At 36.3% G+C, this 23,446-nt stretch overlaps 1 protein-coding gene across 1 annotated transcript in view; it reads right to left on the bottom strand.

Annotated features, from left to right (window-relative positions):
- The window catches only part of IL1RAPL1 (interleukin 1 receptor accessory protein like 1), a gene marked incomplete at its 3' end in the record, with an annotated part of 1,207,355 nt that overhangs the window by 40,380 nt on the left and 1,143,529 nt on the right, over positions 1–23,446 (bottom strand). Inside the window, exons 6-7 of the mRNA XM_079764725.1 lie at positions 9,356–9,488; positions 7,141–7,286 (exon numbers count right to left, since the gene is read on the bottom strand). Coding sequence (XP_079620851.1) covers positions 7,141–7,286; positions 9,356–9,488 — 279 coding nt within the window. The remainder of the gene's footprint in view (positions 1–7,140; positions 7,287–9,355; positions 9,489–23,446) is intronic.

Genomic DNA, 23,446 nt, shown 5'->3' with positions numbered 1-23,446 from the left:
TGATTTGCAGATGCTGCAGCAACATAACTCAAGTTCCTTAATATTTTGTCACTGCATAAGCTATAAGGGGAGCAGAATATACCATCCAAAAATATGCCTTTTTGGCATAAGGATTATTTTAGGCTGATTATTTTTAAGAAACAGCAGACACAGGAAAAACTCTGAAAATCAAGAAATTACTCTTTTGTAAAAGACATTTACATTTATAAAAAAACCTTTCATTTGTAAGGGTTCCTCCCTCTCTGTATCGGAAAGAGAAAAATGACTTTAAATTTCTAGAAACGCTTATCACTGGAGAAGGCATTAACTTATGTTTACATAACAATGTTACCCTCTTTGTTTACTGTGCTTTTCCTGGTAATCTCCCATAATGCGCCTCCCACCCCACCATCATATTTGGCTTTTAGCTTGAGGGTATTTAAGGTGGTGGCTGGGGCCATTCGGAGAAGTTACTCAGTTTTCCTGAGTATCCCCCCTGTATACAGGAGGTTTACACGCTATTGAAATTCTGTATCTTTTTCCCCTGTTAATCTGGTTTCTTATTACAGGGGGTATCTCAGCCAAGAACCTAGAAGGGTAAAGGGAAAATTATTTTTTCTCCCCCACAGCAATGACTGAGTGAGTATTTCCTGGATGCCTATTCCGTTTTTAATGGGTCATTGTCTTTCTAGGGAGATGCCACCATATAGATGATGAGAAAGTTTTGATATCTAGGAAAGTTTGGCTTTCCCATTTTCTAAAACCAGTGATTAAATATGTCAAAGATGAGTCCTGTGAGATGTTTAAATAGTTCTTTGGTCTTACTGTATCTCTCAGTAAATAAATGCACTAGGTAAATACTAACAAGGATAGGGGTACATATTACAAAAAAGATTCATTAGAAGAAGGGATAAGGAGTCCACCTGGTCTAAATTCATCCAGCTTTAAAACAATTCATCCTAAATAATGTGCATGTTAATTACATTACTAAAGATATTCTGAGGACTAGAGAGTTTATTGAACAACTCTAATTCCTATTGATTACTTTCTTTGGAGGGGGAGAGACTATTGTGTGCAAGAATTAAAATGAGTTTGAGGGGGAATAGAGAAAATCTAGATGTTTATCATTATTAACTAGTAATAGTATCTTAGATAGATAATTTGCTAATTCCCAAACTACTTCATGATGAATGAACTGCCATATTATTGTAATCAATGTATTTAAACATAACTATTCAGAATAGGATTGATAATAAGCATCCCCTTAATTTGACAGTTTCAAAGTCAAACATTCCCTACAAGCACAATATTAGGAATGCTTAATATCAGTGCAATTTAAAAAGTAGATGATAGCATTCCAAAGTATATTGGTTCTTATTTCCCATTCATTTAATATTATCAGAGCCAGACACATAGTAGGCTCTTATAATTATCATTAACTGCATGAATAAATGAGTGAAGATCTTTAGGACAGTGCACTCAAACTAAAGTAAATCTACTAAAAGGTAAAATATAGAATCAAATTGAATACAATTGCTGGAAGTAAAGCTGACCATTTTAATGAAAGATAAATTAGATTTGAGGACTTTTTTAATGAAACACATTATTGCTGCATCCTAAATTGCCCAGAATATCATGTAGTTGGAGCAGAGAAATCGTGTATTACCTGCTAATATTTATTGGGTGATAAACATGTGTCAGCTATAGTGATTTGTATTGACATATATGAGTTTATTTAATCCTCAGAGCTTCTCTTTATGGAAGTCATTATTATTATTATTATCATCATCACCATTTTATAGAAGAGAAATTTGAGGCTCTCAGAAATTAAGTAATTTGTCTAAGATAGCACAGCTAGTTGGGATTTAAATAGATAACCTTGCTCCAGAGTTCATACTCTTAAACCATTAAACAGCTTTGCTCCAGATAATAATGATGTCCACACTTTGAGGTCAGCCACTGTTAGAGTATGGATCAAAACCACAGAGAATGAAGAAGAAATTTATGACTGGCTGATGAGTGTAAGAGCAGCCAGGCCTGAGCCAGAGCCAGTCCTACTGGGTATTGTTAGGAAGGGTGAAATTTACCTTCTGCCCTTCTTGAATTCTTATGGATAGATTAATAATAAAATTGACACAAGACCAGATTAAGAGGAGTAAAGCCAATTTAATGTGTGTGCATGGAAATCATAAATGATGCTCAAGATAACATAATAATGCTTAGAGAAATGATTGAAGTGGGCACCTTTTTATATTTTTTAGACTAAGAAATAATAAACTTCTGAGGAATTGACAGGACAAAAATGTTAGTATTCATTAGTAAGAAATCTACGCAAGGTTTGAGCTTGGGCAATAAATTAATGAAGAGGCACCAAGGTTTTTTTATGTGAGCTTTTTGTTCTGGATTCCTAAACTCTAATGATAAGGGTGTCTCTCTTAGCCTTCAGATGCAGGGTGGGCACTATTCACCTGGGAGATTCATCTCCTGCTTTAAGAGGGGGCAGAGAAAGAGAGAGGTCAGAGTGTTCTTGCATTGGAAGTTTCCTAAGTGACTTTAATTCAAAGTAATCAATATGTCATTATGGGATATTTTGAGTTGGCCTACTCTGAATCCCAACAGTTTCCATCTGGAGAATTGTTTGCGTCAGGGAAATGGAAATTGTAAAAATGGAGGGAATTGGAAAGCTCAGGGTTTTGGAGGAAAACTGAAGGTCAGTATTTGATGCAAGTCAAGTTAGACCCCCGCAATTAGAAACCAAAGCAAGCACATCTGGGTAAAATATTCAGAGATTCATATATGGAACTCAGTCATGTATGAACAATAATGGGGCAAGAACTGACACAGTAGTGAATGTATCAACTGTGCTTTGGTTCTTTGTAAAGCCAGGGTCTAAATTTCAAGCTTGTCAGGCCAGGGACTAGAGTGAAGAATAAGGGGCAAGACAAACAAAGACTAATATGGCCCAATGGCCCTTAGGAATGCTTAATATCAATGCAATTTAAAAAATTCTTTGTCTCTCTTTCACTGCATCTAGTTCTCTGTATAGTATGTAAAATATGTCTATATTGAAGGTTTGCCATAATCCTAACTGTCCAAATGCCTATCCTCTCTGCAGGAATAAACAACTTGGAATATTCTCAAGCAAGGTTTTCAATGGTCTAATTCTCTGGTAAATTTTCAGCCAGTTTTTGTGGAACTATGCTTTTTTTTTTTCTCTAGATAAAAGGTTGGTCCAGAATCTAGCCCAGCTCAGTTCTAGCTGAATTATTTATTGCTGTATCCTCTTTGCATTTAGGAAGACTCATTTCATACATGTGAATAAAATCTCCAAGGATCCATACCACCCATTGGAAGGCTCTAATGTCACTTTTATTAGATCAACAATATTGAAGAAAAAGTAACAGTGGAGGAAAAAATGCTTAGGTAATTTTGGCAAAGATGTGTCCTGGCAAGTTCACTTGTCAGAACTGATAATTTGTGGTTTGAAAAAAATCTGAGCTCTTCAAATGCTTTAACATACTTCTCTAGGGAGGTTTTAAAAAGAAAGACTTTGAAGGCCTGTATGATAAGTTAAGGGATTTATGAATCAATGGCAGTAAAATATGATTAATAGTGACAGCTTCCAGTTCCTTCCCTCAGCTTTAGTCTTGTGAGTAATATAGCAACTCATCTGATAATTGACCTAATTGCTAGCAAGACAGAAATTTGACTCTTTCAGGGACACTGTGATCAAAACCCCAAACTATTAGCTTACTTGCTCTGTGTGTGCCCGAACCTTTGGAAACTTGCAGAGCTGGTGAACTTGCAGTAATGCCATATGTTAACCAACGTCATCTCTTTTCTTTCCCACAAATAGTTGGGATAGATCATTCTGATACCATTGCAATAAACCTGGTTATTAATAAGAGGAAAGGAGCAAAGGGAAGGCCAAATTTTATAGACATGACATTTGTGCAGCTTCTCCAGGAAGCTGCAGTTTAGACGCATGCCCAGCAAAGTCTGGGTGAAATAGGGAAGGTTCTTATCTGTCAGTTACACCTTGAATAAGGTCATTGACAGGAGTAGGCTTGGCCAATTGCAAGTGGGAAAATTTCAGATACTTAAGCTCCTAAACAAAGGAGTTCTCTCTCTTGCTCTCTCGGGACTCTTGTGACTCTTGTTGCAGGGGGCGTGCTCTCCTAGCTCCCCTAAATTCTCCCATATGGCCCATGGCCATGTGGATCCCACATACAATGGAGTGATAGACTGTAACTAGCCTAATGATAAACCAGACCCAGGTCTACCATGGAACGGACACTCTGGACACTGGCTTTGCTTCTACCTCTGCTTAATCCCAAGCTGCATCTCTTCCAGGACTGGATTAAGGAAAATGGGACTTTGCCATCTGAGGGATGTAGTTCCATAAAAATGAAGCGTTCTACCACATCCCATTCTCCCATGGGGGCCTCCGGAAATGCTTATCCCAGTGGTACACCATGAACCCCACTCCCACCAGCAATACTGGAAGACCATCCACACATTTCCCTGATAACAATTTCACACAATTATAAATCTCTCAAGGACAGGACATTGGATGTGTTGTTGCCTTTGTGAATTGATGATTTATTTGTTGTAGCTCCCTTAGAATGAAGGAATAGCGAGGGCCCGTGTGGCTCAGTGCCCGGTTGTGGGCTTGATTCCCAGTAGGGCGTGTGCAGGAGGCAGCTCATTGATGATTCTTTCTCATCACTCATGTTTCTATCTCTTTCTTTCTCTCTCTGAAATCAATAAAATATTTTTTTAAAAAAAGAAGGCACTCACTAACTTTAAGAGGGACCTTTAGAATATATGACCTTGGAGGATTCTTTTTTGGTTTCTTAATGCTTTTATTTTACTAAGAATAAAATGCTGTTGGTATAAATAGAAATTTGTAAACCATTGTGGAAGATATAGCTATTGAAAGGTGCTCTAACATTGGCCACAATTTTCCTCCTTATCTTTAGGTAGTCAGACATTATTGTGAAAGTTTTTTTCAGTTTCCTTGACTCTTCAACCATTTATTTTTGTGGTACTGGAAGTTTTTCTAGCTATGGGCAACTTAACCTTAGGTCACACATGCTAAAAATAGCCTTGGGTGTTTAACCTTTCCTGGCTGTGTGCCTGTTTATAAGAACAGAACTTTAATAGTTGTATCCTCCTTAGATACATTTCATTTTTCTTCCTCTCTCCTTATTATAATACTTAACTGTCACTCCTACCTTGTCCCAAAATAAAATATATGTTGTCCAAGTTAACAGATTTTTATTTATGCCCTACATATTCTCTCTACTACTTCCCTTATTGGGGAATAATTTAGACTCTTTAATTAGACCTTATTGAAGAGAATGGTCAGGATAGTGAAAGTAATTTATGCACACAAAGGAAGAGTGAATAAGACTAAAAAAGTTGAATCTAGGGAAGTAAAGACCCAGTAGGATCATGGTGACTGTCATCAAACTTTTAAAGGGCTGTTTTGGGAAAGATAGATTAAAAGTCTAGAACTGTAGTCAAGGGGCAGACAGTGAAATAGGGACACTTTTCTAATAGTTAGGCTTTCCAAAGATAGAATTGGCTTCCTTGAGAAGGAATATGATCCAGTATAAGCTATTAGATAATTTGGGAAGATGTTGTGGAGTAGTTCAATTACATAACATTTAAGTTGTTTCCAGCCCTGAAAAGCAATTTCTATTCTTTTACATATATAATATATTACTACTCTAAATTCCTCCATTGACTGAATACGTATGTTGGCTGGAGAAAGAAACAATCATATTTCTAACTGTTGTTTACCTTTCCCTTACTCACATTCTTCCAAAGTAGAGTATTTTAATATTGCGGTCACCTTGACAACAGAGGTGTCTGTTTTAATAGTTCTAAGTAACATTATTCAAAGGGATTCTATTGCCCAATAAAGTGGGGGATATAGTCTTTAATGTTCTTTTTGTTTTCAAACCTCAAAGAGTCTAGGATTAAACATATACTTTGAATTTAAAATCATTGTGAATTTGCTGAGTAAGAGAACACCAAGTGTAGTTGTTGCAAAAACTAGAGAGTTTTCACTTAGTATAATATGAAAAAATACTTTTCTCTTGTATATGAAAAATTTCACCAATTAAAATGGACCAAATTTTATAATTATTACTAATTTCAAACAATTCATTTGTTTTTATAATTATTACTAATTTCAAACAATTCATATTATATTTATATATAACATTTTAACCTTGTACATAAGGCATTGGGGCTGTTGTGGGACCAGATTTAGTGAGGCAGATGTTGCAATCATCCACAACCTATCTTACTTGATCATAGTTAATAAATTATAGTTGAATAATAATTCATTAATGCACAATGAATGAATTGTTATTAATCATGGGATGATATTGCACATGTAAAAGTCATCCAAGGCAGAAAAAATATCAATAAGTAATACAATGAGGAATCCATTGGACATATTTTTACACTAAAGGAATAACCCTCTAATAAGGAACACAATCTTGGATTTAAAACTACTTCAGCCCTAACCGGTTTGGCTCAGTGGATAGAGCGTCGGCCTGCTGAGTCATGGGTTCCAGGTTCAATTCCAGTCAAGGGCATGTACCTTGGTTGCGGTCACATCCCCAGTAGGGGGTGTGTAGGAGGCAGCTGATTGATGTTTCGCATCTATGTTTCTAACTCTCTTTCCCTCTCCCTTCCTCTCTGTAAAAAATCAATAAAATATATTAAAAAACTGCTTCAGTTATTTTTCATTGATTTGCTTCTTTCTAACACTAATAAGTTATATTTAACTAAATACTTCCTCTGTATATGCTTTATGCCTAACTCTTTACTTCTTGTCTTCTTCATCCTTAAAACACACTGAAGAGTTGACACGTATCAGGAAACTGAAGCACAGGGAAGTTAGATACCATGCCCAAGGTTATACAGTTGGTATTAAAGCAAAGCAATAAATCCAAATTTGACTCTAGAGTCTGAGCTAGTCTCCCATCTACTGTGTCATCTGCCTTGATAAACCGAATGTTAATGTGATTATTTTATTTAGAATAAATTTACGTAGAAAAACAATTTTTTTTCCTGGTTCCCACTTATTTCCCTCTCATTATAGGTTCAGTTGACCACTCAAGCTTAGAAGGTTATACTCACCCCGTTTGTGAAGGAGAATGCTGGCATGCCGACGTCCATTTCCATTTTCAACATAACAAGAGTAATTTCCCAAGTCACCTTCTTGTACAGAATCCACAATTAATGAGATGGAAACTTCCTGTTCCCCAAGATGCTCCTTGAGAATTCTAAAATATAAAGCAAAACGAAACAAAAAACCCCACACAAACATACACATACACGACAAAAAAAAAAAAAAAATAGATGAATCTAAATCTGATGTGAAAATATCTACAGCATCTTTACTTCAAATTTAGCTATGGATTTATGCTATCTTAACAAAATTATATCATGCCCTTCTCATTTTTAATGAGGAAGTTTGTCTTTGTAGATGTTAATGAAGTTGCAGTTCATTATCTCTCTTAACAGGACAATCGCACTGTCATAATAAAGAGGTGAGGGAGACCTTGAAGAAAAGTTTAGGAATTGCTTTCCCTTTAAGAAGAAATATGATGTAAAGGTGAGATAAGATATTCTGATGGCTTAGGCTAGAGGACTAGTTATATACAGGTTAATAAAAAAAGGAAGAATAGAAAATTTTTGAGTTATTTTGACATTTCAGTTGAAACCTCCAACCTGGCCTTTTAAAAAATGATACAGATCAATTGCCTGCTTTTAAAGAAATATGAAATTATAAACATGTAGACAAAGTATTCCGATGAAGTGCTTAATTGTGGCATTTAAAATTAATGGTAAATGTTCACTAATCTCGCTGTCAAAGATTTTAGCAATCTTTCTGAGCAAATGGAAAATTTCAGAGTTAAAGCTCCCTTTCCCTGCTCAAAAAGTTTCAGCCTCCTTTACCTACCCATCTGTTTGGTAACTCATCTCTGCACAACACTTTCTAATGCAGAATTAAAGAATAATACATTTCTAGAACATTCTCTGACCACCCACAAAAAGGGAAAGGGGGCAAGTTAGGAGATTTGTTGTTCTTCTTTAACGTTAGCATTTCAAAGTGTATGAGTAAATGATAAATGGCAGAGGAACACTTTAGTACATATTGGAGGATTGCCCATTTGGGCATTTCAGAAAGCAGTTGGAGTATAAGATTCTTGTGTAGCTGTTGCCAGGAAAAAAAAATCCTAGTAGAAATAACCTTATATGACAGTTTTATGTGTTTTTATATTTTACTGAAAAACTTTTTCCTTTATACCTTTGATCAAGTTTAAAAGTCCTCGTTATTAAAAGTGTCCTCTTCCAAGAAGAGGATCTTTGATAAAATGCTCATGTACTCCCAGCAGTTGTAACCTTTAGATGGGAGAGTGTTGACAAATGATCAGCATTTGGATTTAGTCTTAACTTAATTATTATTACTATCCTTGCTTGTGTACATTATGATTAAAAATCAGTATCTATGGTCCTGACTCGTATGGCTCAGTTGGTTGGAGCTTTGTCCCATACACCAAGAGGTGTCAGGTTTGATTCCAGGTCAGGTCACATACCCAGGTTGCAAGTTTGATCCCGGGTCATGGCGTGTGCCAGAGGCAACTGATTGATGTTTCTCTCACACATTGATGGTTCTCTCCTTCTCCTTTCTCTAAGATCAATAAAAAATGAGTATCTATGCCCAAGCATAATTTTAGTCATAACTGAATACCTCAATACTTAAATTGTTTTTTAAAAGAGACTTAAGAATTATGTCCTCAAATAGGTGGTATTTTGAGTGTTTATTCTCTATCATTCCCACTATATTCATATTTAGACCTTAAAGTCAAATTAAAAAGGTAATTAAAACATTTTATGTATCCTTTATCATTCCTACCAAGTACTTTATAGTCTACTTGCTGCCTCAAATATGAAAACATATAAAAGGAAATGACAGAGATTGTGTTTGGTTGAGTCCTTTTATCTTGTTAGTATTTCCTCTTAACAATTAAAAAAAGCTCTTACAAACAAAAGGCACAATATCACATTTTCTATATTCAACTGTATTTTGGTATGTCTCACATTCAGTTCACTCCTCAATGAAAAACTCCTTTTTATTTCTCTTAAATTATTTACAAATGGCATTCATGTTTTATAAGCTTAGTCTCTTAACAGTGTTTCGCTTCATTGCCAGTATATGTTTCAATGTTTTCATTATTATAATAGTAAAACAAAACAAAAAACTTCTTTCCTTTTAGCTTACTTTCTGGACACCAACAGAGTAAATGTTAGTCTTGACTACAAGGTAAAAGAAAAAAAAATATTTTACCTAATGTCACTTTCCCAAACTCGATTTTCATCCAGATCTTCAATAAACTTTTCTCCTTTCATCCAATAAATTAAAGGACTGACATCTCCACTGTACCCAAAGAAAGCTCTGCAGGTTAGATTAGCTGAGTCACCTGTCAAGAGAGTGATAGACATGTTATAAAACTATCTGTACACTTTTATTTTAGACAAGCTAGCAGGTAACATTTTCATCACTTCATTGATTTAATAAAGACATATTTTAAAAATAATATATTTTCAACCTTTGTCAAATTTATAAAATGTGTGTTTTTAACGGCTTTTTATTATTTATTTTTTAAAAAATATGATTTCAGGGAGGAAGGAAGAGGGAAAGAGAGATAAAACCATCAATGATGAGAGAAAATCGTTGATAGGCTGCCTCCTGCTTGCCCCCTACGTGGATTGAGCCCACAGCCTGGTCATGTGCCCTGACCGGGAATCGAACCGTGACCTCCTGGTTCATAGATTGATGCTCAACCACTGAACCACAGTGAATGGGCTTAACAGCTTTTGAATGAAATGATAGCGACTCAAGAACTTGTAAATAAGACTGGTCAGTTATTTTATAGAAGGCTCTTCCATATAGATTTGCTTGATATTTTCACATGATTAAATTGAGGCTATAGATTGGGAAAGTACCACAGAGGTGATGTCAGTCAGTCACTCTGTCATCTCCTCCCATAACTCTCAGAACATACCTGTATTTATCATAATACACTAGAGGCCCAGTGCACAAAATTAGTGCATGGGGAGGGGGGTCCCCTCAGCCCAGCCTGCACCCTTTCCAATCCGGGACCCCTCGGACATCCCTCTCATAATCTGGGACCACTGGCTCCTAACTGCTCACCTGCCTGCCTGCTCCTAACTGCCCCCTCTGCTGGCGTGGTCACCCCCAACTACCCGCCCCCCCGCAGGTGTAGTCACCCCCAACTGCCCCCCCTGCAGGCATAGTCAACCCCAACTGCCCGCCCTTGCCGGCCTGGTTGCCCCCAACTGCCCCTCCCACCGGCCTGGTCACCCCTCAGTGCCCTCCTGCTGGCCTGGTCGCCCCTTACTGCACCCCCTGCTGGTGTGGTCACTCCCAACTGCCCCCGTCAACCTGGTTGCCCCTCACTGCCCCCCTTTGCCAGCCTGGTCACCCCTTACTGCCCCCCTGCCAGTCTGGTCACCCCCAACTTCCCCCGCTGCGGGCCTGGTAGCCCCATGCAGCCTGCTGCTCAGTCATTTGGTTGCCCCTCACTAACCCCCCTGCCAGCCTGGTTACCCCACACAGCCTGTTCAGTCATCCGTTCAGTTGTTTCGGATATGATGGTCACTTAGCCTTTTATATATATAGATTCCTTACACTATTTGGTTTGTTTGCAGGTCTAATCCAGCAACTAGAGTGTTCATTCTCCAAAGGTAGAAATTATATCTGTATTTACCTTTATATATTACCAGAGCACATTACAGTATCTTAAATAGAGTAGTAGCTCATTAAATAATTTCAAATCACTTAATAACATGCTTAATATCTTTCAAACTTGCATTTTCCATGGCTTACTTTTATAAGAGCTTCATTAATTAAAGGTAACTTGTCTGCAACTTATCTCAGTAGGCTAAGTCCATCTTATAAACTAGCCTTCAATATTGCATATGCAGAGCCTCCTTATTCAGATTTTATTTCACTTGCGGGCTGGAGCCAGTTCATACCAGCTTGTGAGAGTCCATTATTACATTTTCAGAAATTCGGTAAGCAGGTTGTTAAACACAGTAATTATTTGAAATTAAATTATAGAAGCGTACAATTAAAATACCATATTAAAAACAAAGGCTAATAGATACTCAAAACTCCCTAATTATTTTGCTACATTATTCATCTATAGTATCCATATGGCAGAAATATTGTATAATAGTGTACTACTGCACATCTTTCCCCAGCTGCACATTTAGTGAAATTATGTTGGTAGCTTGCAATCAACCACGGTGGGAATATTGACCCATAAATTGCCAAATGCTGCAAATCAAGATATGATTTATTGTTCTGATGATTGCCTGTGGAGAAAATGTTACTAATCTCTCTCACTTCCTCTCTCTCTCAAAAGTTAAAAAAAATCAATAAAACAATATATTTTTAAAAATGCCCCTAAAGAACTCAATAGAGACAGAATATGCAAAACAAAAAAACAACAGAGAATGTAAATCTAAAGGTAATTAATTTTAAAATCATTAAAATCTGGCTTATGAAATTTTAAAATGAGATGCAGTATGCCCAATATGAAATTGCAGGAGGAACTATCTCAGCATATTGGGGCCTTATGGCAATAGACAATAGAAGTCTGACAAATTTAGTTCTTTTTAATTAGATGATTTGTAGCAGATTAATGTTCTTATATTTTAGCTATAGTGAATTTGGCTTTAAACTATTTTTTAAATCATACTCTCTAAGAGACAATGATTTTTATTATGGTTTTGCCAGCCTCAAGAATAAAACCCTGTGGCTAGCAATGGTCTATGTTACCTAAAAATCTATATCACACATGATTTGCATAGCAACTGAATATAATATAGTAGAGATATTATTTATACTAACAATAAAAACAAAGTATGATCAGAAATTGTTTGAATAAATGAACCACAAAATCATATTGAGTCAGATAAAAGGTTTTATGAAATGCATATATATATATATATATATATATATATATATATATACAGAATGTTTGCAAAGTCTTGGATAAAAAAACTAAATATTTTGTGGCCCATTCCCAATTTATATTTTAGATTTAATGTTGCTGCTAATAAAAATCCAATAAGTCACAGAATTCAAGAAAATAATTCTATATTCACTTAGAAATTTAAGTAGATAGATATTGTCAATAACTTTCCTAAAGAAGTATAAGTATGTGGATGGTCCAAAAAGTATAATGTATTGATTTTTGTATATTTTGTTTTTAATAAAAATTGCATATATTTAAGGTGTAAAGCATTATCATTTTACACATATAATGCTACAGTCAAACTAATTAACATATCATCTCTTCACATGGTTACTTTTTAATTTTTTTGTGTGTGATGAGAGCACCTGGAATTTACTCTTAGCAAATCTCCATCATTCAATACAGTGATATTAGCTATAGTCATCATATTGTACACTAGATCTCTAGATTTGCTTATAATACATAATTGCAAATTTGTACCCTTTGATCAACATCTCCATATTCCCCCAGTCTCCTAACCACTGTTCTACTCTGTCCTTCTATGTATATGAATTTTTTTAGATTCCACATGTGAGATCATGCAGTTTTTTTCTTTCTGTATCTGGCTTATTTTACTTAGCATAATATTTCCCAGATTCATCCATGTTGTTGCAAATGGTGAATAATTTGAAGGCTGAATAATATCACTTTATATATACCACAATGTCTTTGTCCATTCATCTGTCAATTAACATTTAGGCGTTTCCGTATCTTGGCTATCATGAATGTCTAATAGGTATATGAAAAGATGCTTAACATCACCAGTCATCTGGGAAATGCAAACCAAATACATAATGAGATCTCACCTTATACCTATTAGGATGGCTATAATAAAAAAATAACAAGTGTTGGAAAGGATGTGGAGATAATGGAACCCTTTTACACTGTTGATGGTAATGTACATTGGTATAGGTAGACATTATGAAAAAACAGTATGACATTTCCTCAAAGAAACAAAAACAGAGCTACCATATGATCCAGTAATCCCTCTTCTGGTGTTGTCTCACAGGGAATAAAATCACTACCTTGAAGAGATGTATGTGTTCCCGTGTTCATTGCAAAATGTATTTAAAAGCAATGATAATAATAATATGGTATTCATCCCACAGGCAGAGATATAGCTCTTTGGAACCAATTGTAATGCATAAAAATAGGAGCAGATTAAGTCTAGGCAATGGGTTATCAGAATTTGAATTATGATCTGGGAACAAAAGTTAATTTTATATGATACCACAAAATTGGAATTTATTAGAGTTAAATGTTATTATAAAACAGATATGCTATCTAGAAAAGGAAAAATAATTTCTTAGAATTCAAGTCTTGACATAATAAGAAAATTCAAGATCAACAGATTTGAATAAATAATTAGTTAAACTGCAGTAGAGTGGAAAATAATACAAAGAAAATGAAAACAACAGAGAATGATTATGAATTTTTCTTTATTGTGTTTGCTATCTAATGTGTGTCTGAGTATATTTTCAGTTAAAAAAGAAACACGATAAAATAACACTTAGCCAAGTGCCTAGAAAGGTCATTAATGTATTAATGTCCCAGATACTCAACTTGCAAATAATCATAGCCAGATTTTTGATAGAAATTATAGAGAAGGTCATTAGTATTGCACCTCCTAATTCCACCATTAACCTGCTTTTTGCAAATTTCCACCAACTTTCATTTTATTTTAAATCTTAATTGTAGAAAGTATTACAGATGCCCCTCTTTCCTCCCCCATTGACCCCTAGCACGACCCCACCCCCACCCCCACCCCAGGCCTTCACCACCCTATTGTCTCTATACATGGGTTATTCATATATGCATGTAAGTTCTTTGGTTGATCTCTTACCACCCACCCAACCCCATTTTCCCCCTGAGATTTCAGTCTTATTTAGTTTAGATGAATAGGGTTAATCATGTTATATATCTTTTGTCCTTAAGCCAGTGAGTCTCTAACTTATTGTCCAAAAACTTGCCCCTGTCCCCACCAGATTTTGACTCAACAAGTGTGCAAGGTTCCAAGGAATTCCATTTTTAAGAAGCACTCCTAGGAGATTTTCATGCAAGTGGTTACAGTTAACAGTCTAGAACAATTTCTTTTTACCTTGGACTCTGTTTAAAGTGGAATTGGGGCACAGAAAAGCAACATGATCGGAAAACATTCAGGCTTGGCCCTTAAGCTGTGAGCAAGGACAGGGAGGCTGGGAAAGAAGAAAGTGTTCATGTTCATAATAATGGGTAGAGAGGTGGGTGGAGAGATAGCTGGTGTAGATGAGATACAGGAAGTACAATTGAGTCACTAATGGGTAGAGAGGTAGCTGGTGTAGATGAGATACAGGAAGTACAATTGAGTCACTGATGAGGCCATCTAAGATATAATAACATATTCTCTTTCAAAAAAAATGTAGGAAAGAACTTGTATTTCAGTGGAAAACCACTAATTTATCTATTGCACACCTTTTTGAGTTATCTGATTTTAGTCCTTTCACTGTTTAAGAGCTATTTTTGACTCTTAAATTGTAGATAACTGACATGTAAATTTTCTCACGTCTTGTAGTGATTTAATTAACTTCATTCCCCCTCTGCTCTCTTTGCTCCCCTATTTTTCCCTATATATGGAATTCTTCTTGACATTTATTTACTCTGTATAAACATGCTGTTTTGAATTTACCTTTGATTCAGTCATAATCTGTCTGCTCCCTTCATATCATATGAGCAAATTTTTTTAATCCTCATCTGAGGATATTTTTTCATTACTTTTTAGAGAGAATGGAAAAGAGAGAAAAACAGAGAGAAATATCGATGTGAGAGAAACACATTGATTGGTTGCCTCCTGCACGAGCCAGGAAGTACATGCCCTTGACCAGAATCAAACCTGGGACCCTTCTGTCTGCAAGCTGACACACTATCCACTGAGCCAAACCGGCTAGGGCCAAAATTTCTTTAACATGTGTTCATTCTTATATCTGTATGAAAGCAATGATTGTACATTGTTCTGAAAATTACCTGTTAACAGAAATACAACACTTGCCCCATTACTTATCATTACCTTTAAAATAAGCAACACACAATATTTATATATCTGTGCTATATCTCTGACATTTGTTGGATTACTGAAGGATTTGATGAATACTTTATTCCTTTTTCCTTTTTTCAAATATAAGAACAGAAATAATATTTTATCTTTACTCTGTTTAAGTCCAAATGATTTTACTTGTTATAAAAAATCTATCCATCATTTCTATCTTTGGCCCTAATTTGTTGTAACATGCAATTTCTGAGAAGGCAATCCATGTGATTCAGAGAGTCAAGCACCATAGCTCTTCCTTATCCTCTTCCATTTAGATATTGAAAAAACACCTCCAGTTTCACCTCTGACACCCAAATAATAGTGCTAATACTATTTACTACACTTGACCAGAAATACGGGAAATGAGCATGAGTACTCCATAAGTTACATAGCCGAGAAAGACATATTAATTTCATTTTCCTCTCAATTTTGCTTCTTTGCTTGCCTTCAAACAATAACAGAATAATTTAAGCTATGACCTGGGCAGCTACACACATCAAATATATCAGTTAGCCAGGCCTGGAGTCTTGAAGATAATAGCATTCTTGCTGTCTCAGGCTGGTATCTGTAAAAGCTACAGTAAATTGCACTAAATGCTTCTGCTGCCTTTTTGCCAGAAAGGTGCACCATCAGCTCAATCTTACCAGGTTCCGAAGGAAGCACTCTAAAATTGATCATAAAAAAAAAAATCATTTGCTATCTAAAATGAGAACAATGCTTGTCATATAGCAGGATTTCAAGTAGGCTATAATGTGTGTGTGTGTGTGTGTGTGTGTGTGTGTGTGTGTGTGTGTGTGTGTGTGTGGTGGGGGCAGTGCTGAGAGGAAACATAATACAGCTTCCCTTCAACCATTGTATTCCAATGGGCAGTTAGTAGGTTCACTTGTGATTTAGTGCAGCCTTCTATTTGGGGATCATTTGGCCATTTCTAAAACTGCTGAGAACAGAGATTCTCTCCACTAGAGGACACTCTCTAACTTATTGAGAAATTAAACAAAACAAAACCCCCAAAACCCTCTTTCTTAATTAAAAGAACATTTCTTCCCTAATTAAAAAGCATCAGTATTCAGAAATCTTACTCATTCAAATTAGAATATAGCGAGCATTTTGTTCTTAAAGAAGATGTTGAATAGTAGGGGGATTTTAATTTCATTTGCACCATTAATCATGCATATTAAAATTACTCTCTGGTCATGGTAAAGATAAATGTTTTGCAAAAGGCTCTCCACTTAAGATAAAAGCAAAGTGGTTTACAAAACATATTTATCTTTTGTCATCAGTTACACGGAATGGCTTCTCTTCCAGAAAGCTTTATTCAGAAGTGAAAAATCTCTCTCTTATTCTCCCCCTTCACCTCCCCTCTCCTACACACAAATAAAGGTCCCTTGTAACTTCCTCAAGATCTTTAGCCCAAATAAATATCAGGACCAATGGCACATAATATTTGCTAGCATCTAACCACAGATAGTTCTTTGAAAATCAGAGGTTTATCTAAGGATTCCAAAAGAAAGAAAAGAAATGGAAGGGATAGGTTATGTTAAGCTCATAGTTAAGGATGTTACTCCTGCAGGATATAACAACCTCTGCTGAAATTTCAAGGGAACAAAATCACATAAAAACAAGACATGTACTTTTAAATCTGCTCATCACAGTTCAGCTTAGTGTCAGATTTCTTTATGAAAATGTATTTCAGACTATCTTACAACACATTTCTTTTAAAAAAATATATTTTATTGATTTTTTACAGAGAGGAGGGGAGAGGGATAGAGTTAGAAACATCAATCATCTGTCTCCTGCACGCCCCCTACTGGGGATGTGCCTGCACAAGATACATGCCCTTGACTGGAATCAAACCTGGGACCCTTCAGTCTGTAGGCCGAAGCTCTATCCACTGACCCAAACCGGTTCAGGCACAACACATTTCTTTAGTTTCTTTATAAATTATCATTATTATTTAAACTATTACAGATGTTCCTTTTCCCCCCATTAAGCCCTCTCCTCCTCAGTCCCTGCCCTCCCCAAGCCTTCATCCCACTATTGTCTGAGTCCATGGGTTATGCATACATGCATATAAGTTCTTTGATTGACCCCTTCCCCCCCACCCCCCACCCTTTCCCTCTGAGGATCCTCAGTCTGTTGCATGCTTCCGTGATTCTGGATCTATTTTGTTTGTCTGTTTATTTTGTTCATTAGATTCCACATATATGAGATCATGTGGTGCATGTTTTTCTCTGACTGACTGATTTTACTTAGCATGATACTCTCCAGGTCCCTCCATGCTGTCTCAAAGGGTAAGAGATTCTTCTTTTTTACAGCTGCATAGTATTCCATTGTGTAAATGTACCACAGTTTGTTTGTTTTTATCCATTCATCTACTGTTGGGCACTTGGGCTGTTTCCAGATCTTAGCTATTGTAAATAACACAGCTATGAACAGAGGGGGTGCATATATTCTTTCTGATTGGTATATCAGGTTTCTTAGGTTATATTCCTAGAAGTGGGATCACCGGATCAAATGGAAGTTCCATTTTTAAATTTTTGAGGGAACTCCACACTGTTTTCCATAGTGGCTGTAACAGTTTGCATTCCCACCAGCAGAGTACTAGGGTTCCTTTTTCTCCACATAATCTCCCCATCAGTCTAGGCTTCCCTCTACTAGTCTATTAAATGAGGAGAAATATACTTCTAATTTACTGAAAACATTGTATTTTGGGGTAATTTTGTTACTCAGCTTAGGCTGTACCCAACTAGTACCTCTATAATGTACTTAAAAAAAAATATATATATATATATATATTTTATTGATTTCAGAGAGGAAGGGAGAGGGATAGAGAGTTGGAAACATCAATGATGAGAAAGAATCATTGACCGGCTGCCTCCTGCATGCCCCCTACTGGGGATCGAGCCCACAACCCAGGCACGTGCCCTGACTAGGAATCAAACCCGGGACCCTTCAGTCCGCAGGCCTACATTCTACCTACTGAGCCAAATCAGCCAGGGCAATAATATATATATATATTTTTTTGTTCTTTCTTACATGGGCTGGTCATGCTAAAATGAAAGGTCAAGTTCAAGTTGCCTTTTGCTATATCTGTGCAAATGAACAAGACACCTCACCTCCCCTTAAGTTTCCTAACACGCAAGGTGTTAAGAGATAACTTAGAAATGTACAAAGCCTGCTTTTCTTACGTTTTAAGATATAGAACCCATAATCCTTAAGTTTATGTGGCTTTTAAGGTTAATGAAATCTTCTTTAGGTGTTTCACAAGCTTATAAAACATGGGGAGTGGAGGACATAATGATAACTCATGCATGATTATTCAAAATGTGCATGAACAATCAGTGAACTCATTGTTTTGTGTTTTAAGGGCTTTCCTTGGTCAGCATTATATTAAAAATACTCAGTAAAATTGCTGGTGTTTCATACATTGGTTTACTCTGCTTGTCTTCTCTCCATAGAGGCTTAGTAAAATACTTCTGACAGCTTCTGAGCCTAAAATACACTATGGAGCTTGTTCGGTTTGAACTGCCATGGAAGCAGTTTGAAAAATTGAAGTTCAAAATGAAAGGGGATTTTCTGTGCTGAGTTAATCACAAAAACTTTCAGAAGTTGATAACATTCATAAATATTTATAGTATTTAAAAATTTCACTGTTATTTTCCTTTCCTGTGTATGACCAGAGTTACTTCTCTCAGTTCTTTTCATTCTTGTAAAAGACACAGTATTTCTCTTTGGAACCTGTTTCCAGCCTCCTTCTCAGTCCATTCTACTATCGGCGTCTATAAAATCACTTGAAAGTAACCCTGCTCTTCTAACTTTCATTCCTTTTTCCTGATCATAGAACCTCAGGTTCAAGAGACATTTATTCTCATGCTTAAAAGTATTTTATTATTTCTACACCTAAAATTTCTTGAGAAGCTATGAAATTCTTCTTAATTTTTCCTTCTTTTGGGGGTTCCTATCTCACTTTCTATAACTTTATTCTCCCTCATGGTGTTAGCTTTACTCTCGGCCTTTATACTAAGCCAGCATCTTATTAAAACACACACACACACACACACACACACACACACACACACACACACACACACCAATACTACCCACACTGGTTATTCTTCTGTGAGCTATTGGGAGATTTTCACAGGGTTTTAAATCACAACTGTCTTATGCTGGGCTTATGAGACACCTATCTGGAAGGTTTATAACTCTCAACATGTCTTCAATAAAAGAGATTGTAAAGTAGCATCTGAGACTTGTCGGCATCCAATAAAAGTTATTGCTTGAGAATAGCATTACAGCTTTCTTACCTAAAGACTGTGTATGATTTTCTGAAGTCTATTTTTGTGCCTGTCACTATCATTCTGTGATTAAAAACAAACTTATCCTATATAATAAAGAGCTAATATGCAAATGGTCATCATGCCCTTGTGCCCTCGCGCTGGTGCCAGTGGACCTGAGGCCGCGCCCCCCCTGCTTGGCGGGGCTTGACGAGGGAACTGAGGTTGCACCCCCTGCTAGGTGGGTCTTGATGGGGAACCTAAGGCTGCGCCCCCCGCCCTGCGGGGCTTGACGGGGGTGGGGCCAGCCAGGTCTGGGTTCACGTGATTTCAAGGTGCACGCGGATGGGCGGGGACCTGACTCTAGGTCCCACGGCGCACCCCAGACTCTGACAGGAGGAAGATTTTCATGTACATTTTACTAATTTTCTTTCATCTCTGACACTTCTATTATAGAGAAAGGGCAAATAGCAATATTAAAATATTTCCTCTAATTAATCCCCCTTTAATGTACACAAATTTCGTGCACCAGGTCACTAGTCTATAATAATAAAAGTGTAATATGTTAATTAGACTGGACGTCCTCCCGGACATCCTTCTGGGATGAAGCCGGGGAAGCTGGGGCTGCAGCCGCCTGTGGCTGTGAGGGAGGGATCCAGGCAGCCGCAGCTGTGAAGGCCTACTCTTTCACGAATTTTGTGCATCAGCCTCTGGTGTTCTAATATTAGCAACTGAGTGGAAAGTTGTAGAAGTAAATTAAAATAACTCAGTATTTGCCTGACCTGCATGGCTCAGTGGTTGAGCATCAACCTATGAACCAGGAGGCCATGGCTCTATTCCAGGTCAGGGCACATGCCCAGGTTGCTGGCTCAATCCCCAGTGGAATGTGTCTAGGAGGCAGCCAATCAATGATTCTCTCTCATCATTGATGTTTCTGTCTCTATCTCCCTCTCCATTCCTCTCTGAAATCAATAAAATATAAAAAAATAACTGAGTCTTCCTGTCTTTAGGAAAATGACCACTTGTATCATTTCACAGAAATAAAAACTTTCTCCATCATATTTGTGAATCATTCACATTATTGGTGTTCTAGCTGTAGTTATATGAGTAAACTTGCTTTTCCCTCCAACACTTGAATCTCCTGGGGAAAGTCTTTTGGTATATCTAATCAATTTAGGTAATATGTAGCAATTCGTTTTAAATCTTTTCTAGGAAACCCTGGAAACTTTGACACAGCCCAAGATGGAGGAAATAATAAAGCCATTTGTTCATATTTGGATAATGTTTTAGAACACATTAACTTCTTGGAGCTAGCTTTTGAAATACCGTATATTGAAAATTAGTGGCAAGTTTTGCTGATAGGCTGTGAGTCCTAAATCAAAGACCATTTTGGATTAATGAAAATACTCATTGATATGATTAACTTGATCAAATGCGATACTTTCATTTACTGTGACTAGGCCTTCCATATAATAAAAATAGGTATAGCAAAAATTAAGACAAAATTAATAAAGCTATTAAACCTAACCAGAGTCTTGTGAGCAGAAAAATCATAATTCTGCAACATTTCTTAATTAGTATTTTTCTACCATTATTTATTCAAGAGGTATGCTTCTTGACTTTCTAATTTGAAATAGGAGAGATATTCTTAAGATTTCTTGGATGAAGCTTTAAAGTATTTTCTACAATCTTGATTACTCCTTTCTTATCTTTATTAGTATTTTTGTATTTATTTTCAGAAATTGATGCAATGTAAAAATATTGCTTTTATTATTAAGAAAAAAAATTAAGTATAGCATTAAAATGTCACAATATATTCCAATTCAAGGTAGCACAGCAGATGATGCACCATCTTCCTCTACTATCTCTTGTCTCCAACAGTCTATAGTCAATGAAGGCCCTTGGAGAAACAACTCTCCCTCAGTCAAGATCAGTTATGTGACTCCATTAAAAATGCTGAAAAAAGTGCAGTTATATAGACTATAAATTAATGATACTTACTGGAAGCAGAGCATTAACAATATAAATATTAGAAGAAACATCTTTCTCATCCATAGTTAAGTACTGTGGATTTCCCCAACACAAATGAAAATTTTAAATCAGCTTTGTTGAATTTGTGTTTATTTTTAGACTTGCTCCTTCTTTCTATCAACATCTTACTCCAAAAAAACAGGAGTTTGGTACAGTATGAATGAAACCCTTCCACTTTTTAAAAAGTATGTTTTTATTGATTTCAGAGAGGAAGGGAGAGGGAGAGAGAGACAGAAACATCAATGATGAGAGAGAATCATTGATCGGCTGCCTCCTGCATGCCCCACACTGGGGATCAAGCTCGCAACCCAGGCATGTGCCCTGACAAAAAATCAAACCTTGACCTCCTGGTTCATAGGTCAACACTCAACCATTGAGCCAAGCTGGCCGGGCTAACCCTCCCACTTTTTCATAACAATACATAACGTTATAACCTGTAGCATTACTTGCTCTTTTTGGAGAGCCTAAGAAGAGGCATGAAATGTATTTATTTAAGCCAACACTGTCACTTCCATTTGTTCCACCACTCTCTTAAATTTTTCAGTATTCTCTTTTCATTGTGATAACCAAGACAATTCATCTTAGAAAAATATTGCCCCCCCCCGAAAAAGTGGAAAGTAGACATTTCCTTTCAATATTAGGAATCACTCTTTAGAATGCAAGATAATAGAGAGGTAAATTGAGTAAATTCATTATTTCCTAGTCCCCTTGTTTACCTAATTTGAATGCATGCATGTGAACAACGCATTTGGAAATGTTGTGAGGCTAAACAAACTGATTTATAGTCCCATCCTTCAATTTCTACATCATTTCCTTCATTTATCTTCCAAGTGCCAGTACATTTATGAAGAACAATGATTACATAGACCCCTTACTCTAGCACTCACCAAAGCTTGCCATCTTTGAGAATGGACATTATGATAGCTTTGTAATGTACTAACTTGGCTAGGCTGAACTAAATCTTCCAGAATTCCATTTTCTCATGTATCCAATTAGAGACAACTACAAGAGAGATTCTTTCACACTAATAGGAGAATGGAAGGGAGGCAGCAGGTATTTATGTGTTTATATTCGTGCACACATGTGTACACACATTGTTGCTGATATAATATGCTTCCTCACTTTGTTCACATGAAGTAGCAGTGGGAACTGAAATTGCTCTTTTCCCCTGGATCTTCCATCAGTGTCTCTGGCTTCTTGACCAGAGATATGTGTGTTTAGCTCTATGATGAGAGGCCCTGCTCATTCTTGATGCTAACATCAGAGGCAATAGGAACTCACATGCATTTAAGTATCCTAGTTGAGTTCAAACCTGTTCATGACCTTCCCACCTGTCTGCTTTGTGGACTGCAAGCCCAGCTCATGTTCATGGTGTTCTATCTTGCTTATTATCTTCCTTTCCAGAATGCCTGCCTGTGAACTTGTATGTGAGTTACAATTTCACAGGAAGGTATTGGGAGATTCATGATTCTTTCAGGTATAGATATATCTATCTATATCTATCTATCTATCTATCTATCTCTCTCTATATATATATCTATCTATATATCTATATATAGATATAGATATAGAATAGATATAGATATAGATATAGGTATATAGATAGATATAGATATAGATATAGATATAGATATAGATATAGATATAGATATAGGTATATAGATAGATATAGATATAGATATAGATATAGATATAGATATAGATATAGATATAGATATAGATATACATAGTTTGTCTATTTGGGTTAACAGGAATAAAAAACTAGAGTAACTTTTCAAAACAAACATAACTATTCTACTGGGACTTCTGAAGAAAAAACCCACCAAAGAATGGAAACATTGATGATTTATCTGACTATCATAAAGTAGCAAAGAGTTTAAATAAAATAAGCTATTAATTTCCAGATATTAAGATACTTGTGAGGTTTTAGCATAATGTTTAGATTTAATTTAATAAATCAA

The sequence above is a fragment of the Cnephaeus nilssonii genome (assembly GCF_951640355.1).
Source record: "Cnephaeus nilssonii genome assembly, chromosome: X".
NCBI lineage: Eukaryota > Metazoa > Chordata > Mammalia > Chiroptera > Vespertilionidae > Cnephaeus > Cnephaeus nilssonii.
This window is presented reverse-complemented; position numbering and strand designations above follow the sequence as displayed.